Source organism: Tachysurus fulvidraco, chromosome 6, assembly GCF_022655615.1.
Source record: "Tachysurus fulvidraco isolate hzauxx_2018 chromosome 6, HZAU_PFXX_2.0, whole genome shotgun sequence".
NCBI classification, from domain to species: Eukaryota; Metazoa; Chordata; class Actinopteri; order Siluriformes; family Bagridae; genus Tachysurus; species Tachysurus fulvidraco.
The window spans coordinates 11684452-11708637 of record NC_062523.1 but is presented as its reverse complement, the minus strand read 5'-3'; the positions used below and the strand labels follow the sequence as shown (position 1 = coordinate 11708637).

General features: G+C 37.9%; 2 protein-coding genes across 4 annotated transcripts; both read right to left on the bottom strand.

The window, feature by feature from the left end:
• Positions 1–4961: 4961 nt before the first annotated feature.
• Positions 4962–6380, bottom strand: LOC113654323 (melanoregulin-like). Its single transcript, XM_047814574.1, is given in 3 exon segments — positions 4962–5020; positions 5292–5382; positions 6186–6380. Coding segments are annotated over 3 exon segments (345 nt in total).
• Positions 6381–7285: 905 nt separating this feature from the next.
• cfap65 (cilia and flagella associated protein 65) lies at positions 7286–23810 on the bottom strand. 3 transcript variants are annotated; one of them, XM_047815482.1, is made up of 34 exons: positions 23680–23810; positions 22314–22391; positions 21678–21738; positions 20687–20862; positions 20386–20488; positions 20052–20218; positions 19681–19880; positions 19034–19158; positions 18699–18921; positions 18278–18546; positions 17946–18143; positions 17415–17804; positions 17020–17157; positions 16493–16732; positions 16182–16406; positions 15946–16092; positions 15626–15791; positions 15353–15481; positions 14347–14560; positions 14114–14242; positions 13358–13534; positions 12901–12967; positions 12663–12773; positions 11762–11953; positions 11023–11172; positions 10732–10875; positions 10289–10405; positions 9940–10077; positions 9782–9832; positions 9488–9678; positions 9246–9383; positions 8889–9158; positions 7633–7767; positions 7286–7510 (listed from the first exon to the last, which is right to left on the bottom strand). In XM_047815482.1, exons 2-34 carry the CDS (start codon positions 22346–22348, stop codon positions 7426–7428), a joined length of 5301 nt encoding a protein of 1766 aa, XP_047671438.1. In that variant the 5' UTR covers positions 22349–22391; positions 23680–23810; the 3' UTR covers positions 7286–7425. The 3 variants fall into 3 exon arrangements, with proteins under 3 accessions (XP_047671438.1, XP_047671439.1, XP_027020647.2); XM_047815483.1 differs by having other exon boundaries at positions 17020–17148; XM_027164846.2 differs by having other exon boundaries at positions 7287–7510; positions 9246–9371; positions 23680–23809.
• Positions 23811–24186: the final 376 nt, after the last annotated feature.

Here is a 24186-nt window from a genome sequence, read left to right as displayed (position 1 = left end):
CTTCCTACCTGGAAGGACGCTCATATCAGGTAACATGGAGGGGAGTGACATCTGCTCCACGCAGACTCTCCACTGGTGTCCCACAGGGCTCAGTACTTGGTCCTCTTCTTTTCTCCCTGTATACTCACTCTCTTGGTGAAGTTATTTCCTCACATGGTTTCTCTTACCACTGCTATGCTGATAATACACAACTTATCTTCTTTTTCCCAACCTCAGATACCACAGCTTCTGATCAGATCTCAACATGTCTGGCAGAAATTTCATCATGGATGACTGCTCATCAGTTAAAGCTCAATCCTAGCAAAACTGAACTGCTGTTCATGCCAGATGATACATCCCCAGGTCATGATCTTGCTATATCCTTGCACAATGATCTGATCTCCCCTTCAGCCACAGCTCGCAACCTTGGGGTAACCATGGACAATCAACTGTCCTTTTCCTCTCATGTTGCTAATGTGACTCGCTCATGTCGGTTTCTTCTCTACAACATTAGAAGGATTCGGCCATTTTTGTCCACCCAGGCTGCTCAGGTACTTGTTCAGTCTCTTGTCATTTCTAGACTGGATTACTGCAACGCACTGCTGGCAGGTCTACCTATGAATGCAATCTATCCTCTGCAAATGATCCAAAATGCAGCTGCCCGGCTTGTTTTCAACCTGCCAAAGTTCTCGCATACCACCCCACTGCTGCAATCCCTCCACTGGCTTCCGGTAGCTGCACGCATCAGATTCAAAACACTGATGCTGGCCTACAAAGCCAAAAATGGACCAGCTCCCTCTTACCTCAAAGCCCTCATCACTCCTTGCACTGCACCCCGCAACCTCCGATCTACCAGCATTGCTCGACTGGTTCCACCATCTCTCAGGGTAAGAGGCAAGTATACTACAAGACTCTTCTCTGTTCTGGCACCAAGGTGGTGGAATGAACTTCCCCTAGAGGTCCGGACAGCTGACTGTCACTGTCACTGGCTATTTTCAAGCGGCGGTTGAAGACCTACTTATTCAGGAAACACTTCAACTAGCACTTCTTTCCTTATATTTTGCATTTAAAAAAATGACACTTTTTCATTGTAACTTTGAACAAATGTTTTAAACTCATGGTATCTTAAGTATGTAACCTAGTGAACCAGCATTAATGTATTCAATGTTAGAGATTTAAGCACTTATGTATGTCGCTCTGGATAAAGGCGTCTGCCAAATGCTGTAAATGTAAATGTAAATGTAAATATGCAAACTCCACACACACAAGGTGGGAATCGAACCCCCAACCTTTAAGGTGTGAGGCAAACGTGCTAACCACTAAGCCACCGTGCCCCCCTCCTTTTGACAGCTTAATAAGTGACATGACATATGGCTAAGTACGGTGACCCATACTCAGAATTCGTTCTCTGCATTTAACCCATCCAAAGTGCACACACACAGCAGTGAACACACACCCGGAGCAGTGGGCAGCCATTTATGCTGCGGTGCCCGGGGAGCAGTTGGGGGGTTCGGTGCCTTGCTCAGGGGCACCTCAGTGGTGGCCGGCCCGAGACTCGAACCCATAACCTTAGGATTACGAGTCAGACTCTCTAACCATTACGCCACAACTTGCCCCTTATTACTTTAAAAGTTATTCTATTTCAGCCATTCTAATCTAACCACGGATGAAGAAATGAATACAGTACATGCATGCATGTTGAGATCTTGATAAGACATAATACACAGTATTTGCAATACATACCCCTGTCATACAACAATCATTCCCATTCTGCTTTTTGCCTCATACACGTCAGACCACATGCAGATAAGATAAGGTATACTTATCCCCTCAGGGAAATTTTTTTTTTGGACTGGACATGTATCAGGACACATAACATATGATATTACATATACACATACATTTACATGTCTTTGTGTCAAAAAAAAAAGCTTAAAACAAGTAGTTGACAGCCTTCCAAGTTGAGGATTATATATCGATTGTAGGAAATGGACCAGTATCCTTTCAGCCAAAGTGTGTAGTCTGATCTCATCTGCTTTGCTTTGATAAGTGTATTTTTTAATGAAATGACTAAGACCCCTTTAAGAACCCTTGCTAAAACATTGCAGAACTTGAGGTGAACCACTGGCTTTAACTCAGGTGTTCCTAATTCCTAGTGGCCACTAGCATGCTGTCTATTGGTGAGTCTGCCAAGGTAGCTGTTTCTACATTATAACCTAACTACTTGACAAGTAGATCTGTGGCTACTGTCTGTGACACTAGCATGTTTAAGATTTGGGCTGGATTTCCCCATGTTGTTTTTTTTTTTCGTACACAAAATAGTGAGGCTATGAATCAATGCTGTAAGACTCATGTTATTACAGCTGGTGTCTAAATCATTTGGAAGTTAAAGACTGACCATCTATGCTGACTGTACAGTGATGCAGATGCAGACACAGCACACTGGTCTGAGATTTAAACCCTCAGTCAAAGTCAAATATACTGCTAGACAGCAGATAGCCCAGACTGCTTGCTGTCTATTGATAAGCATTAAAAACAAAAAAAAAAAACAACAACAACAGAAAACAGTCATAGAGGCTTTCTAAAGGCTACAGTGACAAGACATGGTTCAGCTGAAGCAACTGATTTAGAGCTGTGCAGTTTGGAGGATTGCTGACAGCTTTTCCTTCAGTCTCCTCTGCCATAAAAAAGCTCTAGAGCTCTAGAGAAACCCAGGCTATAATACCTCTATGTGAATTAAGGCCTTATGCATTAGTACAAAAAACTGACAAAGTATTAGCTTTAAAGAAGTAAAAATAAAGCAGTGATAAAGAAAGTGAGTGGGCTAAATAATTATTTTGGGCTCAGCTTTCTTCAGCAGCATTTAACCAAGTTTAAAAAGAACATAATTCTATCCAGTAAAAGCACAATCCAGCTTCTCTCAGTACTGCACAGATGAGGTGAAGGATGACGACTTGCATTTCCAAGAGATGACGTCAGCCTTGCACACTTGTGCTCATTCTCCATCAGTCAAAGGCATATATTTCCAGCAACTTCTGGAAGGCTGTGACAATCCAGCCAGTCGTATTTTCCCCACAACACACACTCATAATGCACACTCACCCACTCTAAGCATAATGAGAACAAGATGCAGGTTTTTACCTTCTACAGGGAGAGAAGAGCCAAGCTCACAGGGCCTGCAAGTGACTAAACTCCTTCCCCCCTTTTCCCTTTTTTTCCATTTGCACATCTGTTTCTTAGAGAAACAGAGAAGAGACATTGGAGTGAACAATATGTAGGTCACTACACACAACTGAAATCGCGACCACACTGACATATCTAGATAGAGACCAATAAAGAGACAAAAAACAGACATCTGTATTAGAGGGAGTTATTCAAGGTCTTATAATACTTAATGACCTTTTAAAGGACTGGAACAAAAGATATTGGAACGTATGAATGTAGAAATATAGTTCATACTGACACCTGGTGTTGAAGTTGACAAACTACAGAAAAAAATCCTATCATTCTTCTCAGTTTTATATAAAATTCAATAAAACAATATTCTTTTTTACATATCATCATGTAAAACGAGAGGACATTTAGTAAAACCATTGAAAATATTCTGTATTTGATTTTCTTTACACTGCACATCAGCTGAAAAATAACCCCATTCACCCCATTAACCCCAAACCATTTTGGCAATAAATTCAAGAGAACAAATCTGTACAAACTAGTGAAACATACACACAAAGACTCATAGATTTCATAAGATTGAATACACTTATACAGTGCTAAGTCATTTTATTTTAATCTTATGATTTAAATGTTTAAGACATAAGATACATATTGAAATCAAATTCAGCAATGATCATCATTCACTACTATGCAGGTACATACGATATTGCTGGACCATTCATAGAAAAAAAGGTTCATGGGTGCATAAAAAATTATTAACAGAGTATTCTGCTTCTATCCTAAAAGAAACACTGCAATATAAAGTGCTAAATCTGAATAATTACTTATTCATATAGAATCCTAAGAGCTACAATACTTTTGGAAGTGCACTTAACAACACAATATTTTACATAGAATTCTTTTGATTGTTTCTATATTTGCTAAAATGGTTCTCAAATTACTTTAATCAGTTTGATGCAATATAAACAGGCTTCAGATAATGTGTGTATTCTAGTTTTGCCCAAGACACATTTAAGTCCCAGTTCTGCATCTGTATATTTCACCTTCAGTCAGATAGCTACCTCAGCTCACCTCACATCACCTCGCCTCACATACATGTACACATATGTGCTTTTACTCACAAACCATGTGAGTCTCAGTGTCACTCACATAGCTTGGTTAGGGAATATTTCTAATTAGTCAATCCTAAAAATCCCTCAGCACTGTCTAAAGAGACACAATGATCTTGCTAAAGGAAAAAGCATGAATATAAAACGCATTATATAATCTATGAAAAATAATGTAACAAATATATAAAATATGACCAATAATATGCTAATATATACTGTACCTGGGAAGTGTTCTGATTTTCAAACCCCAACGAAAGTGGCAAGAAGTAATGTTTCTAAAAATTGATAATTTGCTTGCAAGTTTAGGATCAATATTTATGTACACATAGTTTATGGTTTTGAAAATAAGTATGCAGTACAAATATGATGAATGAGTTTTGTTAGAGAAAATGTACCGAGCATCTGGTTCAATCATTATTTACTATGGCTTGGTGGTGCACATGTTTCACAGGAATATGGTGATAAGTGGGACAGTAAATTCCCATATATTAAAGTACATCAGTTTATGTGTATGTGTGTATATGCATGGTGCCCTGTGATAGATTGGTATCACATTCAGGGTGTATTTATGCCTCATGCCCAATGTTCCATAGGTTCTGGATCCATATCTGCATAACTGCAAAACCTCTCATGATAAAGAGGAATCTTTTGTTGGGCTCTATGCTGCTGGGCAGCAGCTCTCAGGCTCTCTCCAGATTACTCAATTACACTTTGTTTATTCACTGCAAACAGTGAGTCCACCTCCCTTTGGTAACCTGGTGTAACACCCACAAAAAGCCCATTCTTGCACAATCAAACACATTTAGTAAAAACTGCAATTTTCCCTTGATTTATAACATATGGTCTGTATTGCCATATAAAGCACATACACAAGTCTGAACCCTTAAGCTTACGAGTTGAACAGAAAATAAGTAGGAATGATTACATAAAATTTGCAAATGGTACCAGTGCCAGGAATGTTGTGGCATGGGTAGAGTAAATACAAGGGGAGGTGGCTGGGATGGAGGTATGTTAAGGTACACTTGCCCAGCAGCAGTATGATCTACTTCATGCACGCACCCACCTCCTGACGAGCATACATCAGTGTGTGGATATGATAGTTCAGCTTCTCCCACTCCTAACATACACAAAATGCAGTGGTAACAGAATAGTACCACAAGCTAAACTGTGTATCCTAAAAGAATTCACTGAACCAAATATTTGAGGCATGTGATGTGCTGTAGCAGCACTAACTGGTTAACTCTAATACAGATTGAATTAAACATTAAATGGATTACAAATTGTGCTCTTCAACCTGCGAATGAAAATCAAGCCAGCTGAAGCTTGTACTAGAGGATTACTACATTAAACTGTAAAACAAATTTATAAAAAACATATCAGCAATATTATTAGCAAATATATATTAGCTGGTGCACGATAGGATGTCTTTTTATGATGTAACATTACAATTTCCCTTTACTGGAACTAAGGGGCTCAAACCTATTCCTGCAGGACAATGCTCCTATACATGAAGACATGGTTTGATTGGAAGAACTTTAGTGACCTGCCATTTGGTATTAACTGGAATGGGTGTGATGGGCAGGTGTCCACATACTTTTTGGCAATTTTGTCTAATAACAAGATATACAAATACACTGATTTTCTTCAGTGTGTTAGTGTAAAACTTAATGAATGAAAGACTGAATTGGTGATTGCATTAAGGAATGCAAGAGGAGAATGACAGCACTGGGAGGAACAGAGCAAGCTCATTGGAATGAAAAAATATAAGCTTGATCCTTTGTGCTACAAGTTACATACAATTATCCTGCTCCATTTTCCAAAATATTCCCACAAATCCTATCAAATTAATTGATGCTGTATAAAGTGGTTTCTGTTTATTAGCAATGCAATATTTATACATAGTGATCAAAAAAATCACACCTCAGGGTCTATATCCACCTGGATCCTCATGATGCTAAAGGTCTATATATTCTGCTCTGAGTGCCCATCAGTGATAGACATGGAGGTGTGAGGAAGTCTCCAGGGTTCCACTCCTGCCCCATTTCTGACACACACTTCACTTTCGCTCAACACACTCGCCTTTCTCCAGGACTGAGAACTGACAAAACCAATCATGCATGACAACAAGTTCCTAAATTGAGCTGAGGAAACCTCTATTACTGATGACACGATTCTGATGGTTTTGAACAACAAAAAGGTATAGATTACTTTTTTGCTGGTCACAGGGGAGAAAATGACTTTTGATTGTTGATAAATCTAAAACTGAAACAAGTTTATTTATTGCAAGGTCCTTATAGTATACAGTATGTCCATTTATATAAGTTAACTGAAAGTACATGTCATACTAAAACCGGTTAGTGTTTAATCAATAAAATAGCATAATGCGCTCAAGAAATGTGATGTCACTTATCATAATATAGTGTACTGCTCTTCTTTTTTAACAAAATGCCCCTGTTTGAGCTCCAAGGATTTCCAGATAATCCATTAATCAATAACATTATAGATAGCTTATCTCATCTTTTCAAAACAAAGAACCCCCCACATTTACACTCCCTTAAAAAATATCAGAATGAGCATTGGCTCAAGTTGTTATCTATCTGTAGTACAATTTTCTAACTTGATAATGTGTCTCTTTCCATATGACTGCAGGGTTTAAGCAGCTACTAGACCAACGACAAGCAGGAAGAAGGAAATAGAAGAGTTGTTTATACTTTATCTATTTACACCACCAAGAGGACATTGCTAGATTAAGTTATTTGACTATTAATTAAAGCATATATTGCATTAGTTTACATACCCAGTCATTTAATTGAATTGGTGAGATTTTATAGCTGACCACATCATTTTTGAGGAACAACCACAACTGCCACTGTAATTGTTAGGCCAGAAAGAATGTTCTCCTCTTTATGAGGCTAATAAAAACAGTGAGTAACTCTTGAGACAAACATACATGCCATGATTTAAGTCAAGTCCAAATGTGTGTATTGGCACCAGTTTTAGTAAACAAAGCAGCATTTTTCTTTCTTTTTTTTTCATTTTTATTTATTAAGAATGTGATATATGAAAATACATTGATGCTGAGTAGTTCAAAATGGTTCCTATATGGAGAAAATCAGTGGTGCTGAGACTCCAGGTGTGAGAGCAGAGCAATGCAAGGCATCTATGGATTGTTCCCCAGGGTGTGATGTGGATCCGTTCCACTCTCACACACCAGATGCCCACTGGATTGTCTCCCAGAGTTTCTCCTGTGTAGAAGCAGAGTGACCCTTAAAACATTGTATACAGTGTATTCTGACTGATGATTTGTTGCAAAAATAGTAAGATGATGAGACAAACGGTGTCAAGTGAGTGTGAGGCTATGTTTAACCTGGCTGAGCATGGCGGCAAGGCGATGCTGCGTGGTCGGGCCGTCAGAACCAGCTCCCCCAGGAAAGCCTCTGTCATTAGGTTTTGCAGAGTGTTGAGCAGAATCTCCTCCATCAGGTCACCGAACTCTGGACTCCTGTAGCGGGGAAGGAGATACAGTTAAAAGTGACAATATATATACAGACAGAATCACACAGGGTTTTAACATATAGTCAGAGCAGAGTATCTGAATCTTGGTTTTGCACAATTTGCAAAATACAGAATTATTTTACATGGTTAAATAAGTGGGGGGGGCACGGTGGCTTAGTGGGTAGCACGTTCGCCTCACACCTCCAGGGTCGGGGTTCGATTCCCGCCTCCGCCTTGTGTGTGCGGAGTTTGCATGTTCTCCCCGTGCCTCGGGGGTTTCCTCCGGGTACTCCGGTTTCCTCCCCCAGTCCAAAGACATGCATGGTAGGTTAATTGGCATCTCTGGAAAATTGTCCGTAGTGTGTGAATGCGTGAGTGAATGAGAGTGTGTGTGCCCTGCGATGGGTTGGCACTCCGTTCAGGGTGTATCCTGCCTTGATGCCCGATGACGCCTGAGATAGGCACAGGCTCCCCGTGACCCGAGACGTTCGGATAAAGCGGTAGAAAATGAATGAATGAATGGTTAAATAAGTGAGACAGTTGACTCCTGGCTCAATGTGATCGGTTAGACTTGGGGTTAGCCCTAGCCCTAGCCTTAACCCCAGCAAATATACAAAAGTAAAACAATTCTTACACCGTTCACCGCAAATACCCTCAAAATTTTACTCATATTATTTAAACTCCAAAATACTGTGCTAGACATCTAATGATTAAATATTTCACTGAATATTTCACCATCCAAAATAAGAGGCTGTAAAAAGTATTTAAAAACATTCTTGAATGCAAGGCAAACCTCCCAGATTTTACAGCACACCATTGCTTTAATGAGGTGATGTATGTCTGCAAAACTATATTGAAATTCTCCAGTTATGATGTTTAAATTGTTTGCAAAGTAATTTATAGTTATGCCCTAATGTGCTGGAAAATTCAGAGCTCTGTGAGATAAATGGCTAAATAAATTATAGTACTGTAAACAATAACAAATAAAATGATGTATAATGTCTTCATATTACTCTTTAAGTGGATTAAACACTCTCCTAAATTTAATTTAAAAGATGGATTTAATTCAATTTGTAAATGTTAGCGAATGGTTCCAAACTCTAACAGGATTTTTATAACACAACTTACCTACGAATGGATTTCTGCACCTGTTCCCTGAGCTTAGGGTTCAGCTCCTGACATGACTGCGGCTCACACTCACCCTCAGACTGTGTGTGAGAATGTGCCACAGTGTCTGGTTTAGAGTCAGTTAAACAGACTGAGTAATTTGCATGTGGTGTCTCAGTGGAAGTTGTGGGCAGACTTGGGGAAGCAGGTCGAAGCTGGGTGAAATAGGGCACTGGATCATTCAAGGTGTTCTGCAATTCCTGGTGGAACGCAGGATCATCCAAGAGACTTCTATAGAAGTAAAATTGTGATTTGTTAAATATTTTGCTTGCTCAATATCATCTATGGAGATAAATAACTGGATGAGGTGGTGTGTACCTGAGCACAGATGTGAGGGTGTGTATGAGAAGGTCTCTCTCTGGGCCATGGGTGAGAGGAGGCATGGTTGATGTAAAGAGATTACTCTCAGTTGATCCAGACTGAGGAAGTTTTGACGACACAGATCTGAAGAGACACCTGGACAGTCATGGCTTTTATACTTTTCCTTCATTAACTAATATTTTTAAAGAAGTGATATATTTGACTACATTGAACACATGCTTTCTGCATAAAGTGCACACCTGTAGACGTGATGCTTGCTGAACTGAGATGAGAATTGTGCCTGGTACTCTAGCAGGGAGTGTGAGCGTGCAGTGACTCCCAGGTGAAGCAGTGTTGGGTGAGGTGGCTCTGGTCGTCTCAGCCCTATTTCCTCCTGAGCTTTCTTTTCTGCCTTGACTGTATCGCTGTTACTGCGGATGGGTGGCAGCGCCTATAATGTATCGGAATATAAATAATTAATTATTGAGTTTTAGCAACATAGCAAAACACTGTCATACACAAGAGCCACGTGAAGCAAACCTGTACAGCTTTACCTTGAATTTCCGAGTTTTAGTGGAGTTTTTCAGTTGGGCTGCTTTTCCTCCCTTAGTGAGAAAGAACCTATTTCATTACATAGGTAATCAATAAGGATGGAAAACAACTAGACAGTGCCTGTGTTAATGTATTTGATATACTAAGGGTTGGAGGAAACCTGAGTTGTTTTATCTTGAGGTTTTTTCTGTATCAGGTCTTTCTCCGTTATGGTGAACTCATGTTTTTTTCTCTCTTTGTCCTCCTCCCATTGCTGAAGGTCTCTCTGGTAACAAGCGAAATCTGCCTCTTTTGTGATCTGGCGAACACAAGCATGACACATTTTACTAGCATCACTATCTTTGATTAAATATCCCAGTGGTGGTGGGGCCTTTTATGTTTACGCAGCATGAAAATAGAGTATACAGCTTTGTTACAGAGTAAATGAGAGAGAAAGAGAGAGAGAGAGAGAGAGAGAGAGAGAGAGAGAGAGAGAGAGAGAGAGAGAGAGAGAGAGAGAGAGAACTTACTTCACAGATGAGATCTTGCTGGTAGAATGTGGGGCTGCTTGAGGTGGAAATAGTGAGGATGCAGCAAACACTCTCCTCTGCACAGAGAGATCCACTAACTGGATGAATCTGCACTGCCTACAGAAACAGACGAATTGCATAATTCCATAATTCCATCTAATTGCATAATTGCATAGATGTTATTTCGGAGTGTTAATGTGTTCATTACTGCTCTAAAATAGTAGAATATAGTAAAATTTAAATTTAAATTTTACTATTTAACTACTACTATTTAAATAAACACTATTAGCTAGATGTGTACAAATATTTGACTGGTACCATTCACATATGCAGGTATCAAATAAAAACTCTAAAAAACAGAAATTATTTGTGCATTTCTGTAAGCTGCTCTTCATAAGGGGTCCACAGTAAATGTAAATTTACATAATTTGCATTTGACACACCTGTTTGACATCTTGATCTCTCAGTTTCCATGAGTAGAGAACTCGGTCAGTGTGAGAGCTATTGGTCAGAAACAGGATACGTGTGCTCCGAGAGCTGACTGGAATGTCACCAAAAGACACTCTCTCCTCTGAAAGGAACACCATCTTCACACAAGTGAGGAAAAAAGTGTTGCTTTTAAAAAAAAACAGAATATAAAAATCTAGAAATATAATGGAAAGTCCAAACACAACCATGCAGACGGAGTAGAATTTATACTTGATTACTATTCTTAATGTTTCTCCATCACCTACCTGTCCGGGTAAAGGCAATTTCTGAGTGCAAGGTACAGTAAGACGTCCATCATGAAGATGAAGGGGAACAGAGTCTCTCTTGTCAAAGCCACAGCCTTCAAATGTCACCAGCACAGTGTCTCCCGCCAGCACATAAATAAGGATGTCCACCTGAATATATGTGGGTATAACAGGGACTTTAAAAGATGGGATGTGTTCTGAAATCCCTGCGCTAGTTGAATTTAAGTTTAATAATACATTGAAATTTTAGTTTTTTTTAGATAACAAACTAACAAACACCATGATTCTATAGGAAATTAGGAAACTGGACACAGGCTTGGGACAATTCAAAACAAAGGCTCTATATTAACTATGGCTATTTTCACTCGCTTTTTCAGTGATGGTATTTAAAGCCTGTGTGCACACACATAGCTCTAAACTACCCTGAACTCTCCCTAGGCTCTTACTCTCCTCTCTTTATCCTAATCACCATACACTGAAACAACATTTCTGGCTGGTGTGTAATCTTTACTACTCACCATCTCCGGCTCTGCCCACCCTTTACAAACTAGTGCTTGACCATGCCCCCGTTTTTATATACTACCTATTTATGTTAAAGTCAGCTAAATCTGCTAAGTATGCTGGATATGATTATGAATGTGATTAAACTTTATATATGTAACATACACACAACATAAACATCTCTGGATCAAGCAATATGTGTATCTGTATGTGTGTAGTGATTACTGAAGGAACTTACACTGTATGTTTTAGCCTCCAGAGGAGAGAATATCCACTCCAGTGTGGCTGTGCATCCAGGCTGCACATTTCCATCTGGGTTCAGACACTGCAGGACAGGATGGTTAAAGTTCTCCTCCTGTAGTTCCTGCAGCGGCAGAGTGTCCACACGATAACTAAGTAGCTGAGCTCCTCCATTATACAACTCATACACCTACATGCACACACACACAGACAAGGGAAATAATTATGAATATGTAATTATATACTTATATATATATATATAAGTATTATAAAGTACTGTGCTAATTCATACAAATGTTATTATAGATGAGTTATGCATGACTGAGTCAGTACAAAAACCTTCTAAACATTCGTTTTCCAATAAAATAATTATAAAAAATGAACATTCAGAGAAAGCAACAATAATATAACAGGCCCCTTTTCAAACAAAATCACAATAAAGGCTGTGAGATTTTACCTGCAAAAACAGAGGACTGTGAAAGAGAGTCTCCAAAAAGCTCAGAAAAACTGCACAAACTGAGACTACTGATGCTACTGACAGCATTGTCACACCAAATATTTTCTTTGTTTACTTTATTACTGTTTACGGTTTTCTGAAGTATTTTTTATGTAGAACCAGTGAAAGCATCTTTGCTTTAGCATTTGGTACTGTATGTGTGAATTACTGCACTGTACTGTACTGTAATTACAAAGTACTGTATGAATGAATTACTGGTTATTTCTTCTTTTTCATCATCTACAAAAACTATGGAACAACCTGCTCTAAGGGGAGAAATAGATCGTAGAATTATCAGGTATATTTGTGCAAAATAATAAATTCAATTCTGTTAACCTGAACCTTTCTCAGTAATTATGGGAATCAGCATGAACAGCCAAAGGGAACCGCAAATAAGCCAAACCTGTTTTGGGGGATTAAACCCTCCGATAGCCACGGGAGCAAAAACATGTCGAGTAGAGGGAAAGTGAAGGTAGGGCCTGTCCTTTTCCACAGTTACACCAATAAAATTCAGCTGCAGTGATAAAACAAAACCAGAACAAAGAACACGTCATTAACTTCTATATCCAAGTTAAAGTGCACTGACACAATGCAAACAACAAGCGAGTCATATTCAGTACCAAGGCTCTTGAATGTCTTACCAGAATCTCTCTGCCATGAGAGAGCTTCAGTAGGACAGGAAGCCGATATGTCCCAGTGAAGTCATGCCTGTAACAGAAGAATGCTGTAATCAAGTTTCATGTTTATTGTCATGTGTCAAGTGTTTTATTATCTATAAATAGTGAAATTCTGATGCATTTGTTCACTCCTTCCCAGTGCAAAACTAGGTGAAATTTTATGCAGTATAAAAAGCCAAAAGACCGAGCAAGAGAATTCATTTGCTTGAGCAAGTAAAAATAATAGCAACCTGTAAATAATATATGATATAGAGGGAGATTTTGCACATACAGTACAAGTATATTGAGTCTCATATCAGTCCAGTGTAAATGTAATTATAATAAAGTGCAGTGGTGTTCTTAGTGTAGTACATGAACCTGCTGTGTGAAAGTCTAGCAAATGAAGCCACGTTGTAGATGAGAAAGCCAGTCACTGTTTTACCTATATGTGAACTGCACTGCTCTATGCTGGCCAGGTTGCAGTTTGCCAGAGCGTGGAGACACTGAGAACATCCTGCTGTCCTGCACCTTCATCTGAAGAAGCTCAGTGGGGCTTAACTCTGCACTCTCAGCCCAGCACTCCAGCTCAATCTGTTGATCCTCCGGGAACAGAAATGTCCTGTCAGAGAGATCATTTAATAAGCCAGTAACCCCTTTCCATGCTAATTTAAAGAATAAAGAAATGTCATTTCATGAATTGCATAATAATTTTGCAGAAAATAAAATGCACAAATGCCTTGTCAGATTTATTCAAACATGTTTCTCCAAAAAAGGGTTCATGCTGAATTTTTTTACACTGTATATCAGAAGGATATGAAAAAATCTTATTTAAAGTTGAAATGTATTTTATATTTTAGATATTTTGAAATTACTTAGAGATGAAATATGAGAACCACCTATATGAGAACCTTTATGTATAGATATCGTGGTGTAGCTGCAATAATATATACTTGTGAATTAATGGTTATTGTAGAAACCATACATATTTGAGTATTAATCAATAACCAGATAATCAGATTTGAGAATTCAAGAGCTCTGGTATACTGTGTCTCTTAGCATTCTGTCCAAATCCTTGATCTCGTATAAATGAATCTTTAATAAATGCACTCAACAATAATAATAATTACTCATATAATCAAACAAAAAATAAAACCAAATCTCATTAAATTTCAGACAGGTAGTAATTGGTAGCACCTACCACTCTACAAGGATATTCCCAGTATTCTCAAACATGAGCAGGACGTTGGAGGGGTCGGCACCCAGAGGAGCAGCGCTGAAGTTAAAATCCAACATGGCTGAAGTTAAGACAGGTGGACAGCGACGGAAACTGCAAAACACATCAAGCAGTTCAAACAAACATATAGCACATAGATTATACCAAAACCTCTGTATCATCGTGAGGTTTGATGTAGTTCCCGGATAAGGTGTTACCTGTGTCTAGTGGGCACTCTGTAGGTAAGCTCAGCTGGACCTGGCTCACTGAGCAAGTAAGTATTAAGATCGTGAAGACAGAAGAGCTTCCAGAGATACAGCTTACTTAAACCCTCCATGCTGCCACTGCTACGGGCATCTGTCACCTCCAGAGTGGGATAAACTCCTTCTGCTTCAACCTGACACAGAGAACAAGAATCCCCTGCCACCAACCCTGAGGGGGCAGAAAAACACAAACGACATTAAATATAGCAAAGAGGAAAAGGGAAGTAGAATGAACGAAGACAAAAGTGCAAAAGCTATTAGGTACCTGGGAATGTATTTTAATTTCAATTTAAGATTCATTTAAAAAAAAGAAAGAATTGAAAAGAAAGTTTAGCATAAGCATATTAACATAAAATAAATTCACCTTAATCAATACAGGGGAAAAACAAAACACTGTTGTCTTAAAACCGGTATATCTGTGACTCATACAATTTATATTTTTAATATAAAAAACAAATCTTCAATGTAAAGACATGTTGTTATTATTTATTAGGGATGTAATGTTTGGACAATTTGGATCGATGTATTATTTTAAATGGTAACAATTAAAAAGGGCATAAATCAACATAAATCAATAATGATCTGTTTTCTTATTTTAACTGATTAAAAAACAATTATGAATTATATGTGAATATAAATATAAAACGTATCAAAAAGGATATTCAAATGGTGTGTGAAAGTTATTGTGTAAATAGTGTATATAGGCTGGCTTATAATAGTCCTCTGTGTCATAATAATTTCCCCAGATTGATTACATATTCACATATGGTCACAGGGTCACATATCAAATTATATCATATAATGTTAAATAAAATTTTATGTCAAATATCGACTCACTGCTTTAAGCAATTGTATCATATAGTGTGGGGGCTCTGTTGCATAAAACTCTGTATAAAACAAATGCATAAAGCTCTGTATGAATAGAGTTCATGCTGATTAATTTGTTTTATGAATTTAGTACCAGAAGCATTAAGGATTTTATAACAGATGGTCCAGCGATATCGGCCTCTGCGAATCGGTCTCACTGTGGAGCGAATTAGCAGCTGACACTGAGCTGGAATTGTTCCCGTCACACGTTCCAAGTGCAGAGCTGCAGAAAAAAAAATAAAGTTAAATACAGGCAACATTTCAAAGCAACAGTATGGAAAATGATATAGGATTTATAGTTCATCTGGAAGTGCTAAGACACACAGATACTTATTTTTAGAGATATTTGTTTACGGCGTTCTCTTACCGAGCGGGTCTTCGAGTGAGCCCTCAGGAATGTCTGGAGCACTGATGTTTTGCTGCACAGACAAAGAAAAGCTAACAGCACATGGACTAGGGTTCAGGAGAGGAACCTCAAATGACTTACAACTGCCAACCAATACTTCACCCAGATCCAGAAATGAGTGTCCAGCCTGAAATCAGAAGAATTTCATGATCACCTCCTCGTGGCATCATGCATGAATTAACTGACTAGATACATACCACTGCACCATGTAGAACTTGCATACTGTTTTGTTTCTGCCAAATGATATTCCTTTATAAATACAATCTCTGCTTTATACACACCTGTATGGAACCTTTGGTAGACAATCCCACAACTTTAAGAGAGAGTCTGGACCTTTTATACTCTGGGTTCTGAATGGGCCAGAAAATTAGACTAGGCTTCATATTGTACGTTATCTCCTCCACTGGAGTGAAGGACCATGTCTGGACCTGAACAGAAACAACAGCTCTGATTACCTTAAAAAGCAAAGCCAGATGTATAAGACTTACATTTTTATACTAATCTCATAGTCACTTACCTGGGATTCATTGGGCTGCAGCACACCTGCATGTGGTTGTACAGAGAGAACTCTACGATCTGATTCACAGATCCTCCAGTGAAAGTGCAATGCTACTCTGCTAAAGTTCTTGATGCTCAGAGATGCCTTGGAGCAGGAGCCTAGTGCTGTGGGCCTGAAAAACAAGCTTCCATCACCATCCAAAGTAATGCGTGGCCTCTCCGCCACACACACCATGCTTAGCTCCTAAAGAAAGAAAAAACAGTGAACCAAGTATGCTCCAGAATCAAAACCTACAGTGTTGAACGTTAATTTGCACCTTTTTAATATACCTGTGAGTGTTTGGGACTGGCATTGAGCTGCAGGGTCAGAGGTACAGAGCTAGGGTTGTCTTCAGCAGGAGTAGATCGGAGAATGAGGATCTGGTGGCTGCCTGGTGATACCAAGCCACTAGGGGGCAATACAGATACACCAGGAAAGTCCTTTGTAGTCAAGTTAAAGATAAGAGGAAGGTTTCCTGTGTTCTGCAGCAGAACACTCCTGTAGGAGACCAGATTCAAAGCTGGAAACATCTGCAAAACACAGGGAACACACAGAAAAAAGCTAGTAATATGATCTCTGTGTGAGAATAAGGGAGACATAAAATTCAGACATTACAGAATTTTAATATCATTTTTTTTAAGGTTGTTCAAACTTCAGTTGACATATAATTTTCAACAGGTCTTATAAATGAGAGATAATAATAATAATAATAATAATAATAATAATAATAATAATACCTTGTTTGAAATTACAAGCATGAATACCAAATGCAGTTTTATTAACAATCTTCTGATTATCAACCATTTTTCCAACTCACCACAAGGGATGGCTGCAGAGAAAAGCAAGGGATGAAGTGTTCATTTCCAGGCTGAAATGAGTGAGCAGTAACCCTAACTGTGAGACACCAGGGAGGGCATAGAGTTCTGTCTTCTGTTTGCTGATAATCCTGCAAAATCTGCTAGGTTCAGAGACCCAAGTGGGTGTACACACGTTATTTATTTATTTATTTATTTATTTATTTATTTATTTATCTATCTATCTATCTATCTATCTATCTATCTATCTATCTATCTATCTATCTATCTATCTATCTATCTATCTACCTATCTATCTATCTATCTATTTATAAAATAGCAAATCTTCTATTTCTTAAAGAATATAGAAAAACGTCTCAAGCACTACACACCACAAAAAAAGGTGTCTCTACTTTACCTTGTAGAGAGTGAAACACTCAAGCTGTGCTACATGGTAGACATTGTGCTGTTTGGGTGCGTATGTCACTATGAAGTCAGTGGACTTTAGAGGACGTAGGTCACATGTGAGAGGGGTGATGGAAAAGGGTGAGTCAGGAACAGGGGTCCACAGCAGGCTGAGTTCGCCTTTGGTGTGGTTGGTGAGGGTGACGGATTGAGATGAGGGCCCTGAGTAAAAAAGCAGTTCAGATGGCTCAACTGTGACATGGGCCAGGGGGAAACATTCAGGATTTCCATTCACATCAGGATGTTCTCTTGTTTTATCTGTCAAGTTCATGTGGAAATATTCTTCCATCATGGTCCCTAGGGATAGAGGAGGCCTGGACAAAGCGGTGTCCTCTGATGAGTCCTAAGAGGTAAATTATGTACAAATTTTTAAACACTTTGTGTTCCCCATCTTTTGTTGTAGTAACTGGATGGGTTTTTGGGTGTGTGTATTGATTAGATTTAACGATTCATCCAAATGCAAACACAATCATTGAATACAGACCTTTTGAAATAATAATGCCCCACTTTCATCCTGTTGCAGTTTATGCTCAGCCAGCATGGCACTGAGTATATCTGGAGGGTAACAGGTTAGACCACGAAGCAGATTTTTTCTGTACACATGCAGATGTCTGGGTTGTAAGATGGCTGGCTTAAGCTGTTCTGAGTGACAGGTGCCAATCAAGTCCAACAAAAGTGGTTCCTTAAAAAAACAAATGAAATAATAGCCTAACTATAACTGTGGTCTACATATACACCTGTAAACTTCATCAACTTCTAGTGCATAAGTAAAGCAATTAGAGCAACTATAATTTCTAACTCTGCATAATGACATACCCTGTGCAGTATAAGGCACACTGCTCTCTTGTGATAGGCGATAGGATGATGGGGGCGGAAACTTAAACGCAGAAGGATGCTTTCCTTGGCTGGCAGAGTCCCAATAGGTTGGTCAAGTGTGAACACACTATGATTGCTAGGGTCCAAGTCAAATTGGTAATAAGCCTGGACAGTAGAAGAGTTTATGATATGAATAATATGCATGGCTTCTTCTCCCTCTTCCACACAGCCAAAATCCACCACAGAGGAGCTTAAAGTAACTACTGGACCTACAGGAATCAGGAAGATACATACCAAACTCAGTCCTTGCTACCTTGCATCTTTACTTGCATGATGTCATTAAATAACTGTTGCAGGTATACACATCTAGAGAGAATCACAAAATGCACATGGGTACAGAATTTTAAATAATTTGTCTCACCTATACATGAGCCGGTGACTTCAAGCACATCTGTGCTGTTTCCCCCAGGGCAGCTGAGGCGGAAGTAGTCTACGCTGGTGCTGTCCACAGTAAGTGGAGTAAAACGAACGGACACTTTCAGTACTGAGCACGGAGACACTTGCCCTTCCTGCACATCACACTGGAACACAGACTCCATAAGAGCCGGCCGTTTCACATGAGTCAGAGAGAAGGAAGTCAACACCTGAAAGAGGAATAGGGCCGCAATTAATTGGAGACAAATGAAGACAACAAATAATATTGGTATAAGAAGTAAAAGTATTAGATATATTACATGTAGAGACATAGTGACTCACTGAAGAAGGGTTGTAGATCTCAAAATGTTTTTCTAAACAGCTTCCAATTGCTACACTGCCAAATTGGAGTAGTCTACCACCTTCTTCCTGGCCAAGAGACTTGATTTGTAGGTATGGGTACTTGGCTTTAAAAAAAAAAAAAAAAAAATTAATTTTATGTTTAAATTTTATTGTTTTCTTCAACCCCATAAACTCTCAACATATTTTGATATTTGTATTTACTAGAACACATTATTCAGTAAATGCTGTGAATTATTTCATGTAATTAAATGAATAGGATAGATAGGTGACTGAGGAATGGAAATGTGGACCCACAGATGTAAATATAAGGGGTAAATCAAAAACGGCTTGTATTTAGATAAAGTATATAGAGTGTTAAAATTGTGGCTTTTATTCAATTCAAAACCTGATAAAGGATTTAATGCATAGATACATTGAGAAAAGTCCTAAACTACTTTAGCCCTATATAGGTTTATATAATTGGGCCGTGGTGATCCTGTGATTTAGGTTTTATGAGTTCAAATCCCAATATTACCAAGCTGCCAATGTTGAGTTCTGGAACAAATCCCTTAACCCTTAATTGTATCCTGTCTCAACACCAGGCTGTTATTAACTAAATGCCTCAGCCATATATTTGCTAAACTCACCCAGTCCTTTCAATAACATTGTGCATGTGTTTTCTCCTTCCTTCCCGAATGTGCAGGTGGCCTCTCTTTGGTATACCAGTGCTTGCTGTGGTTTGAAAGTTACAGAGACTCTGCGCTGCTGTCCTGGCTCCAAAACCCCACTCGCTGGGGAGAGATGGAATGGTGGCTCCACCACCCACTGGAAACAGGTCTGCAGCTTACTAACACATAACAACAGATAAGCACCATTGATTACTGGCTTGTCTTAATGGTTTATTTTAAAGACTTTCAACTTTTAACTTAATTTCTACTAAATCACATATCTGATGTTTACCTAATGGTTCTGAAAGTACCATGACCTCTCAAGAATTTTTAAACTGAGGTCTCCATACCTGGCATTGCAGAAGAGAAAGCTGGTGTTTGTGCTGTGATGGACGGCACACAACGGAAGCTGCACTGAATCAGGAAGCTCCAATGAATGATGTAGCATCACTGCACGCAGGTTTACTTTAAATGTCCCTTCCTTACACTGGAATTCAATACTGTCTGAATACTCACACTGCAGAGCAAATGTAACGATGCACATGAGCAATTAGCCAAATAATGGATAAACATATATCATTTCTACAAATGTTCAAATAAACAGACGTAAAAATGCATACATATAGGGGAAAAAATATAATTTAAAAATAATATAACCGAATATAATCTGTCTGAATGTAGTACCTCATGAAGAGAATGGAAAGTGATTGGCAGAGAAAAGGACATCCCAGGACTAATAGTGATGGTCTGCGGAAATAATGTGGTAAAGACTTTGGACTCTGGAGGTCTAAAATAGAAAGAGTGAAATGTAAAGGCATAAAAATCAGTGTGATACATAAACTCATAAAAAAATATGCTGTTTCATTAGAAAATGTGTACTTTTCTTATATTTATATATATATTTTTTACATTTACAACATATAATTCACATATCCACTTCACAAATGTTTACATCTAAACATTTCTCTGTTACATAAAATCTCACCTAAATCTGAGTTTCTGAAGTTTTTCATTCACATTTTTCAGATTAAGTGCCTTGGTATATTCTTTTCCCAGCTCCCAGCCCTCCCAGACCATCTCTGGCAAGGTCTCCACTCCTAAGAAACAGCTGTGTCTGGATGATTTTCTTGGAGACCCCTTGAATCGTTGTTGACCAGAAACCTGCAGCAAGCAACCAATCAGCTGTTAACACCTTGGTTTTGTGTAAAAGTAACATTACAGCTGAGATGTAAATCAATCTTAAAACAGCAGTGCTGAACATAACCTAAATGACAGCCTTTTCATTTGATGTTAGGACACATGCTGTCCGTTCTCTAGGTGTTTAGTGAGCACAGTGTCATTATGGTCACTAGAGGGCAGTATATCCTAAATAAATTGATGCAAACTAATTTTAGCGTATCAGATCCCATGTGTTGTGTTACTGAAGCAGGGAATTGCTACAATAATCTATAATGTATGTTATCTTGTAGGTATATAATTGCTCACTGTAAACCAGGGGTGTCAGAATATTTTTTAAAGGGGCCATATTAGATCTTATATATATATATAATACACACACACACACACACACACACACACACACACACACACACACACACACACACACACACACACACACACACACACATACAGACTCATACATCTGTGTACCAGATATTATTACTAGTATAATATTAGTATAGTAGTATACTTAAGTAATAAATATAGCACAAATATAGCAAAATGCAGCCATTCACTCGGATATTCTGTATAAACACTGAACTACTAATAATAGAGAAGTATGTGATCACCACAAATTTAAAACTGTTCCATTTAGTCTTTTTTTTGCAGATTTAGTCTTTTAATGATTCTCATTTCAAAAAGACCACCAAATGGACCATTAAAAAAGTGTAAATACAATAAAATAGCTAACTGAATGAGAGCTCCATTCCGTCAATTGCTGTTTTTGTGAGATTCAAATATAGTATTTATACAACCATTTTTTCCATAGATTTTTCAACAATACAGCAGGTAGAACTGTCACTCCTATTGCTCCAACTGTTGAAAGATCGTTCAGTAAAGAAGCATTTTAGGACTGTCTCACTGTAGTGTGACTGTATTTTAAACCACAATAAAAGTGAGACTATTATCATAATACAAAATATACTATGTGCTAGTACATTTATATTACAATTATGTAATATAATTGTATTAGCACATGCTTATTATTTATAAATTATAGTATTTTATATTTTATAATAATGTAGGTCAAGGGTAAATATTACAATATAGCCTACTTTATTTAAATCATGAAACACTTTTCTAAACATATCATACTTGCTTTTATAACTATATTATTTCTCTCAATCACAAATAACTAAGTGGATTTTTGTACCAATTATAGGTGTCTTTTATTTCATTTAATGAGCATTAAAAGATCATTTAGTTTTTCATAATGGGTCTACACTGTTTTGATTGTGTTTATTCAACAAAACAAAACATGGTAATATACAGTATATTATCACAAGCCATAACTCATATTATCTTGACACTAAACAGACTCTGCAGTAGTTAACTGGTTATATATTTACATGAATGTGTTATCCATGCAGACTATAGTGTGAACCTCTTACCTTTCCATGCATGCCATGTCTGTTCTGAATCCCATTGTTCAGAGGGTTTCTTGAAATATTAGCCAGCATTGCATCAGTCTGAATAAACAAATGTTTAATACATACAGATCTATTACTCTGTGGGTCTCTCTAACAAATCAAAACATAGTGGATATTTATAGATGTATCTAAGTACAGTAAATATACTCATTTCAATTTTGTCAAACAGTAACAAACTGGTTTTCCAGTTTGATGGTAAAAAAAAAACATTTTACATTCATTATAATATAGGCTTTAATGCATTAAATAATGGTTTGTAGAATTTTAGAATACGTTCTATATGCATGAGTACCAGAGAAATAAATCAAAATAAATGAAATCACTCCAAACCTAAAACACATTAAATAAACTCAATATGATCTTTTTAGTCATTATTTAACAGGAATGTTCCGTGAAAAGAAACATTACTATAATACTAGGCAATACTGAACTATATTCATCGGATTTTTTTATTTTTTATTCTTCAAGCAATTCTACAATAAATGCCAACTTGAATTACATAATTGCTCACTGTATCCCAGGGGTGGACAGACAGTCAATTACAGTCTAATAATTACAGAAGATTTTTTATCTGATCGCTCTTATTACAAGGCCCTAAAATTAATTGTGCAAACTAACAAAATTGTACATAATATGATCTACATTGCTAATAACATAACAAGTAAATTAGTCCTATAACTAATTTAATCTTAAATTTAATCTTAAATTAGTCCCATGTTATTAGAATCAGAATCAGAATCAGAATCATGAGGTTGGGTTTATCAATATCTGATAGATAGATAGATAGATAGATAGATAGATAGATAGATAGATAGATAGATAGATAGATAGATAGATAGATAGATAGATAATCTAAGTTGCAACCTGGCATTAAGCTTAGAGAGAGACAGAGAGAGAGAGAGAGAGAGAGAGAGAGAGAGAGAGAGAGAGAGAGAGAGAGAGAGAGAGAGAGAGAGAGAGAGAGAGAGAGAGAGAGAGAGAGAGAGAGAGAGAGAGAGAGAGAGAGAGAGAGAGAGGGAGAGAGAGAGAGAGAGAGAGAGAGAGAGAGAGAGAGAGAGAGAGAGAGAGAGAGAGAGAGAGAGAGAGAGAGAGAGAGAGAGAGAGAGAGAGAATGGGGGGAGACGAATGGAAAAAGTGTAACTTTTAAAGCACATTTGTCAGACATTTAGTTGCACAGTAAAGTTGTTTATTGTTTTGAACCTGTTAATTAAAGTTAATTAAAAGCTACTAACTTGATTAACTAGCCATTTCCCTCTCTATCCTATTTAATTAACACAAACTGTTTGCACAAACTTCGCTATGAATTACGACAGTTCTTTTATCTTACCTGCTTCACTGCTATTGCTTTTCAACAGTGTGGTGATTATAATGTGTACAAACTAAAGTGTTCGAGCTTTTGCGAGTTTTGTTCGTCACGTGACCAATGCAGCGTTGTGTACTGTCTCCATGGCAACGACGGAGAGCGACGAGGAACAATTTCACTTTAAACGCGATTCAGATTTGAGTGTAGACTTATTCCACCAAATGCCAGTGAGAAATGTTTCATGGAATTTACGGTCTGTTTATCTGTTTCTTCTGACTTGGCAAGGCAAGGCGTCCTCTCCAGTAAAATGCATTTAATCCTTATAAATACAAAAGGCTTTTCATTTTGACAAAGACAGACTGCGCTCATGTTTATGCAACAATCTTGTGCACAACACACACACACACACACACACACACACACACACACACACACACACACACACACACACACACACACACACACACACACACACACACCATAAAGTTCCTCTTTTCTCCTAGGAGCATTTGTTTTCCACAAATTAAATTG

Excerpts from the sequence above, each read along its gene's own strand:
- cfap65 (XM_047815482.1), bottom strand. The coding sequence starts at position 22,348 with ATGGGATTCAGAACAGACATGGCATGCATGGAAAG. Across the intron at positions 18,144-18,277 it reads TGTGCCTTATACTGCACAGG|GAACCACTTTTGTTGGACTT; the intron begins GTATGTCATTAT and ends TGTTTTTTTAAG. Across the intron at positions 9,679-9,781 it reads CTAAAACTCGGAAATTCAAG|GCGCTGCCACCCATCCGCAG; the intron begins GTAAAGCTGTAC and ends GATACATTATAG.